The following is a 16,163-nucleotide window of genomic DNA, read 5'->3' as shown; positions in this document are numbered from 1 at the left end:
CTGTTTTAAGACCCTGCTCTGAGCAAGGCAGTGGGACCAGGTGACCTCTTGAGATCTCTTCTTACCTGGAGTTCTATGATTATGTGTAATGTTTAGCTTCTCTCACTGGGAGTGAGCAATAAACCTTGTGCTCTACTTAAGCTATTACCATTATTCTAACTTTACAAGGGGGAGGTGGGAAAAATGATTTTCACAGGAAGCTTGAGGAAATGAATGATGCAACACAACACTGACAAGCTTGTGATCCCCCTGATTTTTTATTATCTCCCTTTACTTGGAAGAGGCCATCTTGATATGTATAATTTTCTCTATTATGTTTGCATCAGAGATCAGTAAATAGCTTGAAAAGTATTTCTGAATGTTTCACTAATCTGAGCAGAGTTTAATTTAGGACTTTTTCTGCAACTTTTTTTATTGTATTCCTGAAAAAGTTTCTAAGTGAAAGTTAATCTGTGACAATGCTCACAGAAAGTTAATATTTGCCTTGAGGTATATTTGGTGTGCTAAAGCAAAGTAAGATTTGGAAAAGAGGGGAATAATTGATTCTTCAGCTAAAAAGCCTTTTGTAAAAAGAAAATCACATTATGGAATTTAGAATGACTAACTGCCAGCTTTCAAACACTGAATTGAAAACCATGAAAATACATTGAAAATATATTGCTTATGGTAAATACGAATGGATATGAAGGGTTCCTTGGCAGTTTAATGCATATAGTTATAGATCATGCAGTTGTTGTAAGGAAATGTTGCAGACAGGAGGTTTCAGGTGCTGAAGGTACATTAAAAGTTCAAAAGATCACCTATATTTTTGTTTCTTATCTGTGACCTCTCTTAGGTTAGGAAGCTTCACGTGCTAAGATTCTGTAGCTTTGGAAAGAATGTATGGTCTGTGTTTCAATGAAGGTATATAGATATAAATGAATAAACATGCTAGACCTGTTAATATAGTGGTTAATATAGTGGCTTCTACACCCATGTTATTCAATCTGTTTTCAGTCTGCTGCATTTTAGAGCTTAAATTCTTCCAATTAAGAGCAATGTTATTTTGACAGTTTCATATGATTTCAGACAAACCTCACTCTCCACAGGTGACATTGCCGTCACTGGTTGTGTGTTTTTAATGGCTGTTGTCAGCCTTCTGAACTCTCCATATGAGGTGGAGACTCCATGGTGGCCACTGAGCAGCCAACACTGCTGCTGCTTGTCAGGTCAATAAGGAGACAATCTCTGGAGTCCCAGGGTATCTGCTTATGTTGATCTTCTGTGTCAGAGATGAGGGACGTGGTTTTGATGCTGACACATGAACAGGATACTTATGTAGCCCTCACAAGTATGGCAGTTTCTCACATAAACCTGGCCTTTTGCTTTAAAGGTTGAAGGAGTTTATTTTCAAAAGAGTAAAGATACAGCAGTTCTGAAGTGACATGTACTGAAGCTGAAGTAACAGAGAAATTATAAACAGGGAAGTTCTATCTGAAAAACATGTGCCACAAGAAAGAGATAAATAAACTCCAAGATACAAACGTAGTAGGAAAGATCTGGTAGAAAAAGAGCAAAAGAAGGAGGAAAGAAGGGCCAAACAGGTGGCTGGAAGTTTGTTGGATGGGACCCTGAGCAGCCTGGTCTGCTGGGTGGCATCCCAGCACATGGCAAGGGTGTTTCAACTAGATGATCTTTAAGATTCTCTTTAACCCAGACCATTCTGTGATTCTGTGACCATATACTTGATATTTTGGGCGTCTGGTTGTTGCTATATCCACTAAATATAGCTTAAGAATGTGTAAATTTCTGGGGAAAGCTTAGCTGATATTTGGGAGGAAGTAATGTCTCTTTATATTTTTGGCAAATTCCTTGAAAGTTTAATTTATACTTTTTCTCTCCTCTTTCAGGGCAGGAGACCACAATGACCACACCTGGTACTGGTAAGAAACAATTCACATGGCAGAATTGCATAGATTTTTTTTTTCTTCCTTGACAATTTCTTCTTTAATTTTCTCACACACAATTACCTCACAGAGTGTATAATGCCTTTTCATTCACCAGACAAAATGAAATATATTGTCTTAATAGGCAGGAATATCAGACAAGTTTTGAGTAATGTATTTAGGTATATTTTAAAACACAGCATTTAACATAAAAGGCACAATCATAACTAAAAATGAATACACTCACTGGTTGTTCATCTGACACCTGCTGAATCCCCTGCACTTCGAATGTTTGATGTGCCTTTGCTTCGTTAAAAATTCCCAGCATCTCAGTATGGGAGTGCTGCAGCACTGCACCCTGGTGGTGTGGGCAGCTCTGTCCCTCCTCGGCCGGGCACACGGATGGAGCATGACCGAGCCTGCTGTACTCTCACCGCAGGTGCCAGCCTCGCACACAGCACGCACTTCTCTCCGCACGCAGAGCCCAGCCCCGGCACGGCCCCGAGCAGCCCGGCGCTCAGCAGCGGCTCCACTGCCCTCACCGCACGCACTCCTCCTGCCTTCGGGGATGCTCCTGCAGGTTTGCTCTCTTCCCTTACAAGCCACGCTCTGCTCCCAAAACTATAGGGGAAAACGAAGTCATTCAGCACCAGGGTAGCCTTTTCCAGCTCGTTTTCATCAAATGGAAAAGGTGTCTGTGCTTTGGCATGGCGGCAACGCCAGGACTATGTGCAGGACCTGGTATCGGAGGGCTGAGTCTTGCAGCCGCCACAGTAGCATCAAAATGCCAGCTGCTGCCAACGAGGCTGCCGCCAAAGCAGGAGCAGTAGGAATGAGCCTAAAAGAGAATATAGAGACCAGTCAGTGGTTTATAAACAGGGAGATAAATAATGAAGTATAGTAAGAAATACAGTGAATGAGCAAGGTACGTGGCCCAGCAAATGGGCACTACCTAGAGTTGCTATTCATAATTGTGTTTTACTGTAAGAATATAGCAAATTGTTGTAGTTTTTCCCAGTTCACAGATTGTAATACTATTTTTAGTTTGACTTCATCTGGAATTATGACTAAGTATTGACCAAAAAAATTGTCATTGTACATAGCAGAATTCATTTGTAAGTGGTATACTCCTAAAAATTTGCTTTCTATTTAAATACTCTTTTTAAAAAAAATATATTAACATCGTTTTTCTTTCAGCAGTCTTCTCTAAATTACAAAAATCCCCTAAGAAACAAAACAAAAACAGAGAAGTGCTGTAGTGTAAGACATTTCTGATGACAAAGCCATATGGAAGAATGAATTTCACTTTTTAATGCTGATATGTTGTTTATTTTCTTACAGATGATTACAATTCAACATCCTTGCACAGCACCACCTCATCAGTCAGCATGCCAGCAGGCACTGGGATCAGCCCCACTCCCAGCTCCACTTACACAATAGGTGACAAACTTGCACACAGTTACCACAGTTCTGATACATCAGGCACAGAAAATGGATTTGAATGAGGCAATTCATTTGGAGTTTTTTAAAACTAAGCATACAAATTAGATATACAACTGCATTAAACTTAAGGATGTTTTAGGAACCTTACTAAGTGTTTGTGAATAATATTAAAGATACCAGATTTGTTACTTGTCAAGGAAGTGCAAAATGGAAATTATTTCCACATACTGGCCTATAGCAGGAGGGAACTCTGTCAATTATTGTGTCAATACTTCTCTTGTTACTCACAGAAATTTGCCCAAGCAGCAAAAAAGTGTGAATACATCTGAGATCTGTGTGCCTCTCTGTCTTCCAGTGTCTTCCCTTCAGTTTCACACAGCAGTAATACTTTCTTGGGATCTAGTAGCTCAAGCCCTTACAATGATTTTAGTTGCCATTGGGCTGTAAGGAATTAGTCAGGTCAGCAAAATACAAGTATGTGCTTGTGCAAAGTGCATCCAGGAGCTGGACACTTTCCATCTTGAACTGTCCTTCGAGTAGCTGTAGGCTGCTGCTGCTCTTTGACAAACTGAACTTAGCTTTTACTTGTGGGTGTTCTGCCCCTTACAGACTTGGTGAATCTCCAGTGGTCCCTCTGTTTGCCCTCTCCGTAGGGCCACCATCCAGCTGGTGACTCCCAGCCTGTAGGCAGGCAAATCTAGGGCCTACCTTCTATGAAAAAATTAGATATTGGTGTGGTTAGTGATACCTTTACCTTGGGATATATTAAGTAACTGTTTTCATGATTAAGTCCTTTGCTCAGGACTTCTCTACAGAAAATACCAGCAAAAATTTCTTTTGGGTAGTCACTAAATAATCTGTACTGTGTATAAATCTCTTTCCAAAGGTAAGAGTGGCAGTGCAAAAAGCAGGTGAATTTTATTTCTTTGGTGACATTTTATACAGCTCAATTACCCATTCCACAGTGTAGATATCCTGGAAAACTGCTGTAGTTTATCATACTGCTATTAGAATGTGTGAGTTTGGAATATTCTTGTGTAATTTTGTATTCAGAAATGTCACTAATAACCAGTTTTATTTCTAGTTCATTGATGTCATTGGAAAATTGTGAAAGATACATGATCCCTAAAATAACTAGTTAAAGAATGGGGTTACATATAGCTGATGTTTTTTTCTTCCCTATTTCAAATGTGAGAGGAGTGCTAAGTACATTTACTTGTATTCAATATATTGAAAAAAGAGTTTGGGGCAGTACTGGTCACCCTTCTCCAATGCTTTGTGGAAAAAATACCCAATCTGCTAGACAGACCATCATATTGTTTTCTTTTTTTATAGAACCTACCACAGAGATGCCTGAAGTAACTTGTGGTAAGAACCATACCCCTTATTCTCCTTCAGTATTGAAATGTGACCAAATAGTAAACTCAAATACAGAAAATTGGTAAAGCTGATAAAGTAGCAAAAAATAAAACTGATCAATTAGCATATAAAACTGATCAATTCGTTATTTTATAAAATGTCTTCCAGTTCTTGAAGAAGTAAGATTAAAGTTATTTAACAATTCTGGTCTTTTCACCTCCATTTACAGTAGCTTTTCTTTTAGCTATTATTGAAGACATAAAAGACTCTAAGAACGACAATAACACGGCTGAAGTTTTCCTGAAAATTCACACAAAAGACACAGAATACATTATTGAGGGGGATGGCAGAGCCATAACTGTGAGTTCCAGCAACCGTTCAGTAGAGCTTCCAAAATGCCGGAATTACACTGTCAAAGTTAAAAAGGGCAGGTGTTCAAATGATACTTCTTCTTCTTCTTTTCTTGTTCCAAAAGGTAGGTGTACAAGGCTTTTAGTAGTTTCTTTTCCTCTTTTTTTAAACATTTATTTTTACATGCAGTAATTCAGCTTCCCCAGGTTTCTTTGCCTAATCTTGTTGCTTTTCAGAGAATCAGACAGAAAGTTTTCATATTTTGTCCATGGTTTGCAAGCTATTCTGAAGTTGTATATTTAAACTTCTCAGTATTTTCTTAAAGAACACTGAAAACAAACTGTAGTTTTTTCATTCTAAAGAAAAAAGGGAACTTTAACTGCATTGGCCATATGCATTGTGGTAAACAATAGCAAGACCAGCTACCACTTCAAACCTGGTGTTTATGCTGAATGTCTGCACTAATACATTAATTTATTATTTGAATACCTGTGCATCTTTATCTCATGAAGGCTTTTTCAATTTTTGCTTTCCATTTCTTATTAAATTCTTTGTATATTATTCTATGCTGATTGTATCTTCATATTGCAGAACAAGTTAAAAAACATAAATGAACTGTAATTTAAAGACTCAATGTAGCCAATGTCACAATGATGTATAATATTCTTCCATTCCAGTCACCAGGGAATTTCTTCAAGTCGAGGACACAACTGACACATCTGCCTTGTTATGTTGGAGTAGCTCACTTGCCTGTGCTAATGTGACTGTTACCTGCAATGGGACATCCAGTCTATTACCTCAAGAAGATTTTAAAGGTGGGTTATTTATTTATTTATTTCCCTTTAAAAGCATTGTTGATGTTGTCTTTTGGTGAAAGACTGGCAGATTTAAATTAATTGTGCCAGTCTGAGGAAAGGGTAGCTCAGAATTCCTGGGATTCCAGTTGGAGGACTACCATCCCCACAAGTGCAGATCTGGGAAAGTTCAAACCCAGAGACTTCTTTTGCTGAGTTTACCAGTTTCAAAAGTTGCACAAATTCTGGAGATTCTGAGGTCCTGTTTGATTTTCTGAAAGGGTGCTGAGCAGTTTGGAAATGCTGCAGTCTGTGCTCGTGCTGCAAGCTGACTCTTTGCAGGGTTCCTTGGCCACTGGCTGTGCAGGCTCCTGGATGGGAGGCCAGGCTCTCTGCTCTTGGAGTCAGCCAGCCTGAGGACGTGCTGGCTCAGAGGCACCTAGTGTGATAGGGCAGATATGGCTGCTGAATGGCCCCATGTGTCCCAGAAAAATGGGTGATGAATGTCTGGGGCTGGAGATCTCCTGCTTCAGGGAGCTGAAGAGCAGGGGAAGCCATTCCAGGGTTTGGCCAGACTCCCCATGACATGTTCTGATTTCTGTAGGAAAGTTGTTTCCTTAGAAACAGCTTTTGACCTTTACTGATGAAAAGTAAAGGTCTATGCAAACTAAGTATGTAAGAACCTAAAATCTAATCATTGGATCAGGTTGTACATTTTTCTGTTTGGAATATCATGATGGTTTATTACAAATTATATCAAATAAATACAATAGAGAAAATCTCATAATGGTGCCACATACTTTAGGAGGTGTGAAAAATATTGATAAAGGTCTTCTTGTGTCTACAGATGAAAATCAAATTTGTCAAGTGCTGAAAAATTTATTACCAAACCATCTGTACGAATGCGTTGGATCCTTACGTTTTTATGGAAACCAGGTTGCCGAGCAAAACTTCTCCATACCTACAGACTATGGTGGTAAGTGTAATGCTTACTTTTGGTTTACAATCCACATATTTCTGGGAACTCCTACTATGAAACCCATTATCTGGGTTTCCTGGGGTTAAAGATAAGCTCTGAACAGCATTCTCTGCCACACTCAGCTTCAGCTCCTTCTTCCTGGTGTCTTGCCCTAGTGGTTGTTCTTTCATTGCAGTCACTCTCAGTCTTCCAGTCTGAGCCTTTCTTTCCTTCTATCATAGACTGTGATTATTTTTTGTTGTTGTTTTGGAGACTGAGAACATAGTCAACTATATAGAATTATGAATGAAGATGCACATACAAAAAAAAGTGCAGACCTAGTCTGAGACAAGTCTTAAATTCTCGATTTGAAGACATTGGAAAATTTTAGTAAAATGTTATGTTGCTGTATTCAGCTTGTCCTGAATTAATTAAATGTATGAAATTATTGTAATATGATGATTTTACATATACTCAGTTTATACTTATGTATATCTTATTGAAATAGAGTACAAAAAAATTACATCTTGTTGGTATCTTGCTTTATTGTCAGATGAAATTTAATCTAATTAATCAAAATAGGCCAAAAGAGGAATACTTTTATTTTCATTTATTGCAAAGTATTGTTATTTTTCTTTTACAACAGCCCCAAAAGCACCACAAAACCTTCAAGTAGCAGATAAAAATACCACAGGTGTGACAGTTAATTGGACAGCACCTGGGGACCTTTCCAATGGTCCCATACATGGCTACTTTGTGAAATGCTCCGCGGCAGGCAAACGTAAGTAACTAAATAATTCATTGCATGTACATAATTACAGAGCACCAGACATAATGAAATGTTAAGTCCTACTGGAGTCTCTTTACACTGCAATTTATTTTAAACAAATGTTAAAATTTTCTTCATTAACGTTGTTCCAGTTGAATTTTCAGTTGAGATTATTCAGTTTACCATGTCAGGACCTGACCCTGTCACCCTTCAGTTGGCACAAACACATGGCAGTTAGGCATAAACATGTTTAGATGGTCATAGTCAGGGGATTGTCTTCTGCTGAATGGCCACTCCTTCCAGAGTTGGTCTAGGCCATCTTACATTTCAATGAATCTTTTTATGTAAATACTCCCTATGTATTTATTATTTCCTCTTCTTCCTGAGCCTTCACTTAGCATTAGTAAGTAAAGCAAAGCAACCAGATTAAGGTAATTAAAATAGAAGCACACGTGACAATGGTTTCAGGTAGCTCTGATAAAGTGTAAGAGTTCCTGTGCTCCTAACATAGATTTAATTAATTTCATTTATTTCATTTTTCAGCGTGTCATAATGGAAAAATCAACACAACTCCCTATACTTTCTATACTTTCAATGGATTTACACCTTATACCAGCGCTTCTGTGTCTGTGAGTGCATATACAATCAACAAACACAATCAGACGCTTGTAGGTAGCAATGAAAGCTGTGAATTTACAACAGCTGAAGCAGGTAAGTCTGCTTGCTAACTGCTGTGACCTAGGCTGATACTAACACAAGGAATTTGTACTTTCCTAGTATAGTTCATTGTATTTTATACATAGTATTACTATTGGCCGAGAAACTGATTAAAATTAAAATAATTATACTGACATTCATATAATTAGTGTCCCTTTTAAAATTACTTAATGTTGATCTATTTTTAAATTATGCGCTTCATATTATTATTTTTCTTATATATGTATAATTTTAAAAAGAGGATTTCATTAATTTGAAATTCTTGTGAAGTGTTTAGGAATAATTATATCCCAATATAAAGAAAAAAATTTGAATTAAACAAAAAGATTAAAAAGTTTAATTTTTTCTTTGTGGCACAAACGCTACAAAGATGTGCAGCCTGTACCCTCTGTTGTGTTTGCTTGAAGTAGACCCAGGCTACACCAACACTGTGCATCTGTAATGGATGTCAGTTAATTTGGATGTACCTGTACACAGCTTCCAAGATTAGGTTAAAGATGAAAAAATGTGTGCCAACCCTTCTTCTGAAAGAAAGGTCTGAGCACCTTTTTGGGGCTATCCTTTCAAATGTATAGTTTGAAGTATACAGGGATCAGAATTGTCACCTGAAGCCCCACCAAAAAAAAAAAAAAAAAAAGCTGATAAATTAATTTACTGATAAATATAAACAGGTTGATCTGAGACTTAACTGCAATACAAATTTAAATATGGCTTTAATTTTTAGGCAGCCCTAATATGAGCATGACTGTGGTTCTCTTCTCTACGAAAATCTAGTGTGAGCATATTGTCTCTTGAAGCCCCCACTTTCTGCATTCCAATCATTTTAATAACTCAGGTGAATATTAAAGTCTTCAATATAAGTTTATGGATGTGCAAACAACCTCATTTCCCTTATTTTTTGCAAAAATAACGAGTTGCACCATGAATTAATGGTATTAATTAGACATTCTCAACTGTCACAACAGTCAATAACAAGTAAAGCAGGATGTGGAAGAATCTTATGGCTTCTTGAACTGAAGAATGTAACAGTGGAACACAAGTCCTTGAAAGCAGGAAAACCCCTATATTTTATAAAAGATGTTTTCATCTTCACCCAACACATTGCCTCCAGAAATGTTCACTTTCTCTTTGTCACAGCTCTTTCAGCAGCATGTGGCGTAGGAATCTAACCAATCTGCCCTGTGGATAAAAATTATCAGCTATGATTTAACCTTACACTCAGCCAAGTCAAATAACCTGCCACTCCTCAGCTGGGATATTTGATCTGCTTATAGAGCCTTACAGGTCTTAGCTCTTCACATGGAGAAAAAATCAGCTGCAGTTTTTTTGTTTTATGTTTTCTCAATATGCTGTTTTGCATGTTGATATGATTGTGTAGAAAACTTCCATGGTGGTGTTCTACTGAAATGTATACGGAGATATGGCTGCTGAAATGAGGGTGCCTTGCAAAGGCTGCCTTACAAAGGCTGCCTCATTTGCTTTCTGGAAGGTTTTACCAGCTCATAGTGAAAGGACCCTTGGCTGTGCCCCTCAGCCTGAAACCTGCAACATTTGCTGCAACAGAAGAAACTAGAGTTTTAAACCACAGATTAGACTTTACATATTCAGCATAATTAAAAAGTTTCTGTGGCTTTAAGCCAGGCTGAAGTGTAAGGACGCTGTTCTAAATATTAGAATATACTTGTGACTTCTGGGAGAAATTTAATTTAAAATAGTTTTGAAACAAATATTCACATGGAGAACTCTTTTTTTCTCCTGTTTTGTCTGTTACCCCGTGTCCTCAAATGAGAAACTGATGTCAGATATAAGAGAGATTTGCCATCATATTATTTTTGCAGTCTGTCCATAGAGCATTTCAGTTCCACTTCACATCTTTTTCAGCTTAGATAAGCTCATAATTAAGTCAAAGTTGATTATTTATCTTGTTACTTATCTTATTAAATTGGGACTGAAATTTTTAAGGAAGAAAATATATGGAGTTATTGAGAGAAGACAGGAAACAGACATGAGCACATACAGCTTGAAATGCTGGGTTTAAAATGATGAGAATAGAACAAGTAACCCTTTTTTTTTTTGTCTACAGAACCAGAAAAAGTGTCTAACATCAAAACAATATTGACAGCTGATAATGCTGTCCAGATTACATGCAAAAACCAAAGTGTGTTTGGACCACTTACAGAATTTAGATTGATTTGGGAGAATGATGGAAAAGCTGAAAATGGAAGCAAATGTGAATTTAAAAGAGAAAATCTCTTTTACCTGACAAACTATACATTTAAGGTAAGTTAGCTTATTGTATTAAAATATATAAAATATTGCTGCATTTTCAGTGTTTAAGTATATTATGCTTGATTTTAGGGGAAAAAGGCAAATATGGTGGCAGAGAAGTCAATTTGTACTCTATAGGCCTCAGGTGTAAAAAAGTAATTATTATTTTGGAACTAAAATGCATATGTGCCTAACCTATCAAGCAATCGCTGGTGTGCTATTCCACATAGGTTCTAACAGCAGGAAAAATTCAAGCAGAATAAATTGTTTGTACTTGGCTCAGGAGAAGTTTGGGGTTTCCATAAGATTAAGACAGTTTCTTGAGTATGACTGATATTTTAGTTTTTAAACGTATTCCATTTAATGGATGAAGATTTTTTGGTTTTTCAGGGCTAATGAGTGTAAAGCAGTTCAGATCCTTTTGCATGCCATTACATCAGCCTCTTACAAGCCAGTCCTTGTGTCCATACAGAATATAGCATCCTCTGTTTACACACTCCACTTTCCTGAAGGCTTCCTGCAATTTTCTCTTCTGTCAGGCATTTCACCCTTTTGGGGTTGCCTGCAAAACCAATGGTCTTGTGTGATTCCCTTAATATAGCCAGCAGGAATATTTCTTATATCCTGATAGCTCCTCTCAGTAAAGTTTAGGCAAGGAAGTAACCAGTAAGAGTGATGGAATTTTATTGCTTTTAGGAAGCAGTTTTCCTTATTCCCCACAGTCTTATCCTCCTCCTCTGATTTTACCTACACAAATGCAGTATCAGGGAACTTGAGTAATCTCAGTTTCATGTCAATATTTTGTCAGGATTTTCCCAACAGATTCTGCTCAGAGAGCTTTATATTTGAAAAATAAAGATGAGGTCCTGTAGGAGCAAAAGATCCTTGCATTGTCCCAGTAGTACAGGACCTCTGTGCCATTTAAGGGGTTTTGTTCACCACTTTCAGTGAGCAGTTTTCCTTACAGAAGGAATTTGCTTCTGCACCTCTAAATCCTGGCTTCTGCTTTGCAGATATTTTGTTTAATTCTTTCCCAAAAACTGGAGAAAGCCTTATGGGCTTAGCTGGTAATGAAAGGACTCAGGTCAAGTTATAGAAAACTCACAAGGAAAAAAAAAAGAAACCAGTGTGAAATATTTGACTGAAAGCTGTCTTTTAGATCTGACAGGAATTTCTCTTAAGGAAATATAAAAGATCCAAAAAATATTAAATATATGACAAAACAAACACAGATTGAACAAAGTAAGTGTTTTAACACCATTTAAAGTACCCAAAAGTTAATGATGCTAGAAAACACCCTATTTAATTACACTTCTATGAATTACCTACCCATACATAAATGTGTACTAAAACCATCAAATTTAATGGACTATTTGTATATTTACTGTTGCAACAAATGATGTTTTTATATATTACAGTTATTTTTCAGATTTGAGAGGCTTAATAAAAGATGATTGATTTTACTTTGAAATGCATCTGATTTTTATTCTTTAAATTGTGTTTCCTATTTTTCTAAATTCTTTTTCCTGTCATCTCCATATTTTTGAATCCAGATCTTGCTGTAACTTGGGTAGAAACCTGAGCTGCACCATAAATGTTAATACAGGGATTGACAGCAGACACTGCTGTCAATGATGTTGTCAATAGATGGATGAGTTTGAAAAATCCATTGTAATTTGTTTTTTAAGAATTGTATGCAGAAATTTTTACTTGTCATATCTGAACATCTCTATTTCTGTCACCCACTGCCTGCAGATCTTTGTCTTTAATGGAAGATACAATGGGAAAGAAGCAGTGGGGAGTATAAAAACCAGATGTAAGTAAATATGTACAGCATTTTTCCCTTTTGATTGTAGCATAATATAAATAATGTAAATTTTCAATTCAGTTAAATTGCTCCTAATTAAAAATCCAAACTTCCTGTTGTATAGTTAATATTTGATCTGCATTTGAAAAATATCCCCATTCAGTATTAATGTAGCAGATCATGTTGACAAGTCATTAATCATAACTCAGAATTATTACACAGCTGTGGTTTCTTCAGGAAACATTCAAATGCAACTAGAAATTAATTTCTCTGACTGACATGATTCACTTTTGGATTATTTTCCTGTGTTCAGATCCTGCATTCCAGGAGCTGAACATCTGTGACTTGGCAGAGATTCCCAATTCCCAGATCAGGAGCAGCTGAGAGCTGCACTGTACAGGTCACACAGAGCAGGAGACAAGCACAGTAATGCTGAGCCAGGGAGTTGTAGCATTTTGACAGGTGGATATAGAGAATTTAAGGAAAAGTTTTCTTAATGAAAACATAAAATTCCCTCCTCTACTTTGGCATAGCAAACTCAAACCTGTTTAGTTTTTTTCTCAAAAAGGACCCCAAACCAAAAATTGAGCGCTGGTTCTAGGGAGTATACAGGTTTCATTTTTTAAAGTAATTTTAAAATAATAAATATATTCTTTTTCTGTTGGTAGATAATTCTAGAGCCTTGATTATATTTTTGGCATTCTTGATCATTGTGACTGTAATTGCTTTACTGCTGGTTCTGTACAAAATCTATGATCTTCACAGAAAAAAGCTTAGGTAAGCTTCATGTTTGTCTCCCTCTCTTAAATAGATGGAAGGGCATGGGTGTGGCTTTTGGTTTTTCCAGAAGATTTCACAGTGGGTAGTGACAAAATGTTACAAATTTTATGTTTCATTAATCCTGGGAAAAGATATCCTTTTACCTTTAAATCATTTTAAAAGAAACTAATTTTTTTGCGTTTGTCAAACAAAACAAATATAATGACATAGATTTAAAATCTCGCTGCTCTACCCTTGCTTGAGGCACAGAACAAAATGACTTGTCCATAGTTTTGTGAAAAAAAATCAGAAATATCTGGAAAACATTTCCTTTGTGATTTAAATCAAAAGTAATGAAAACAATCCACACTTTCTTGGAACTCTTTAGAATGCTTGTTCACCCTAAACAATAGCTCCGGGAGGTGTTGCTTATTAGAGTGCCCTCTAGATGGCTCAGCAGTTCTGTAGCACAGAGGATGGCAATAGAATGATGGCCATTGCACTCCCTGATGCCTGTGGCTACTTAGCATTTCAACTTACTGTATTTTATGAATCTGTTAGTTTTCTGTCACTTGCAAGAGAAGAGAAGATGGTGTGAGCCCTCACTTTAGTGAAGAAATTAAACATGTTTGTTGTAGGTGAAATAGGCAAAATCATGCAGGCACTACAGGTTTTTGATGTGGCCATCTTGTTTCTCTGCCTTGGGGCAGGAGGGCAAGGATCCCAACCACCTCTGCATAATCCCAGGTGTAGCACTCTTGTTTCACAGACAGCACTCTTGTTTCACTGACTTTATTAACTTGTTATTATATATATCTTACTAGTCGAAGCATTTACAGGTGCTTTTGCTTCTTACAGCAATTCTTCTGAAGATGTGAACCTTGTTACAGGTGAGTATATTTATATATTTAGCAATTATTACTTATTTCCATTTAGCAAATGGAAATAAAATTAGTCTCAGGTCTTGCTACCAGCTTTGGGTTATTTGCATTCTAGGTTGCATACACAGATTACAGATATCAACATGGTAACACCTCATATGGAGGACAAAAAGACTTCAGTAAATACATAGAAGAAGTATTTACACTTGATTGAACTGAAAGTTCATCAGTGTTTGAAAAATTCTTATTTATTAGTCAATTAAAAACCCAGTTATAGTTATCCCAGACTATGTTTGTGATGTGTTTAACAGTGAGAATAAATCCAGTTTAAAACACAATTTCCCTTTTCTGTGCACCTTTTTCCAAAACAAGAGACTGAACATTAGCCAGTTATTTTTTACTGAAAAATTTTAGACTCAAATCCCAAAGACTGAAAATTTTGGGCACCTTTTTGCACAAGATTTCAAAGCCTGTGAAGAAGGACAGGATCAGTCAATACCGGAAAGCTTCAAGAAAAAATAATTTAGAACACTAAAATTCGCAGAAACGAACTACATAAATGGGAAGTTGGACTTTGTTGGAATTCAAACCCATTTGCTTAGATACAACTTTTCAATGTAAATAAAAAATTAATATATGTCTACTAAGAGGTGTTTAAACTTGTTCAGTTGTTATTTTTTCATTCAGGATGAATGAATTGCAGATTATTGCAACTCAGAACACAAATTGTAGAAAATGTGGAAAGTTAGGTGATACATGTTCTATTTTAATCACTGACATTGACTGACCAGAACTGAGGCAGAAGGCTAGGCTGTGTAACTGTTGTGGCTGTTGAGCCAGTTTCTGTGCCCTGAATATGACAGTCACCACTTTGTGCAAAAGTATTGATGTGCTGTCCCTGCACGTGGCCTCCTCCAGACGTGTCTCCAGTCAGGCAGCAGAGCTGGAAAAGTTCTCTTATACCCACAGCCTGTTTGCTCACAGCTGGCTCAGGCAACATCAGTTTTATAAAAACAAATGCACCAAGTTAAAAGAAAGAGTTTAGTTCTTTTGTTGATTTATCTGGCAGTTTCACGATTCTGGCAGAATCATGTTTACTGAAGTGTACTGGACATTTTCAACATCGGTAACAATAAACATTTGTCTTATTTACACAGTTAAAGATGATGATAAGCAACTTCTCAACATAGAGCCAATACCCTCAGAGCTATTGCTGGACACATACAAGAGGAAGATTGCAGATGAAGGAAGGCTCTTCTTGGAGGAATTTCAGGTTTGTCCTTCACTCAAAATAGACCACAGGTTTTTATCCAGGTGTTGGAAGAATTCCATCCAGGAGCATGTTTGAAGTATATGTGCTGTTGTATTTGTACTAGTTAGAAAGAAAGAAAGAATTAATCTAGAAAGGTCAAATAGTCTAAGTTAAGGTCAAATAGTCCTCAGTTAATTTTGCTACCGATCTCTCCCCATTTTAAGATGAAAATAGTCTTTTTTTCCTGAAGGTGTTCTTCAGCAAAAGTAAAAAGTATGCAGTCTAAGTATCTCTCATCACAAAGTCCCTTTTAATACATATTTTTAAACTTTTTCTTACTGCATAGTCATGGGGGTATAAATAATATTTAATTGTGGAGATATATACCAACTATATTAAGGAGAAGAATTTTTTAAACTTTAGATATAAGAAATACATGAAATAATATCTTATGAAGTATAATGTTACCTTCCAGATTCAGTAATTCCAAATTATTTCCATATTCATTTGACTATTTTAAATCTAGGCTTAACTAATAAAATAAATTTTGTATTTTACAGAGTATTCCTAGAGTCTTCAGTAAATTTCCTATAAAGGAGGCCAAAAAGACCCATAATCAGAACAAAAACCGTTACATTGATATTCTTCCATGTGAGTATTTGTAATAATGTTGAAATGTTTTATATATGTTTGATTTGTCACTGCCTTGAAATAATATAATTATTTTGGTTTAAATGATTTAAACAGATGACCACAACCGTGTTGAGCTCTCAGAGATGCCAGGAGATCCAGGATCAGACTATATCAATGCAAGTTATATTGATGTGAGTGACTTTTACTTCAAAAAAGTCTTAGATGATATGGATGAAATCCTGTAGTC

The 16,163-nt window shown here is 36.6% G+C and overlaps 1 protein-coding gene across 2 annotated transcripts in view; it reads left to right on the top strand.

Annotated features, from left to right (window-relative positions):
• The window catches only part of PTPRC (protein tyrosine phosphatase receptor type C), a 56,916-nt gene that overhangs the window by 30,593 nt on the left and 10,160 nt on the right, over positions 1–16,163 (top strand). The window contains exons 2-16 of one of the 2 annotated variants that reach the window (XM_084211803.1): positions 1,890–1,922; positions 3,267–3,365; positions 4,704–4,736; positions 4,972–5,202; positions 5,756–5,893; positions 6,720–6,848; positions 7,477–7,611; positions 8,143–8,310; positions 10,400–10,596; positions 12,340–12,400; positions 13,060–13,168; positions 14,009–14,040; positions 15,189–15,304; positions 15,844–15,934; positions 16,031–16,107. In XM_084211803.1, coding sequence (XP_084067929.1) covers positions 1,890–1,922; positions 3,267–3,365; positions 4,704–4,736; positions 4,972–5,202; positions 5,756–5,893; positions 6,720–6,848; positions 7,477–7,611; positions 8,143–8,310; positions 10,400–10,596; positions 12,340–12,400; positions 13,060–13,168; positions 14,009–14,040; positions 15,189–15,304; positions 15,844–15,934; positions 16,031–16,107 — 1,649 coding nt within the window. The remainder of the gene's footprint in view (positions 1–1,889; positions 1,923–3,266; positions 3,366–4,703; positions 4,737–4,971; positions 5,203–5,755; positions 5,894–6,719; positions 6,849–7,476; positions 7,612–8,142; positions 8,311–10,399; positions 10,597–12,339; positions 12,401–13,059; positions 13,169–14,008; positions 14,041–15,188; positions 15,305–15,843; positions 15,935–16,030; positions 16,108–16,163) is intronic. The other variant, XM_084211804.1, reaches the window with a different exon arrangement.

The sequence above is a fragment of the Fringilla coelebs genome (genome assembly GCF_963513975.1).
Source record: "Fringilla coelebs genome assembly, chromosome: 9".
Classification (NCBI taxonomy): Eukaryota; Metazoa; Chordata; class Aves; order Passeriformes; family Fringillidae; genus Fringilla; species Fringilla coelebs.
The sequence above is the reverse complement of the archived record's forward strand: the minus strand, read 5'-3'. Positions and strand labels throughout refer to the sequence as shown.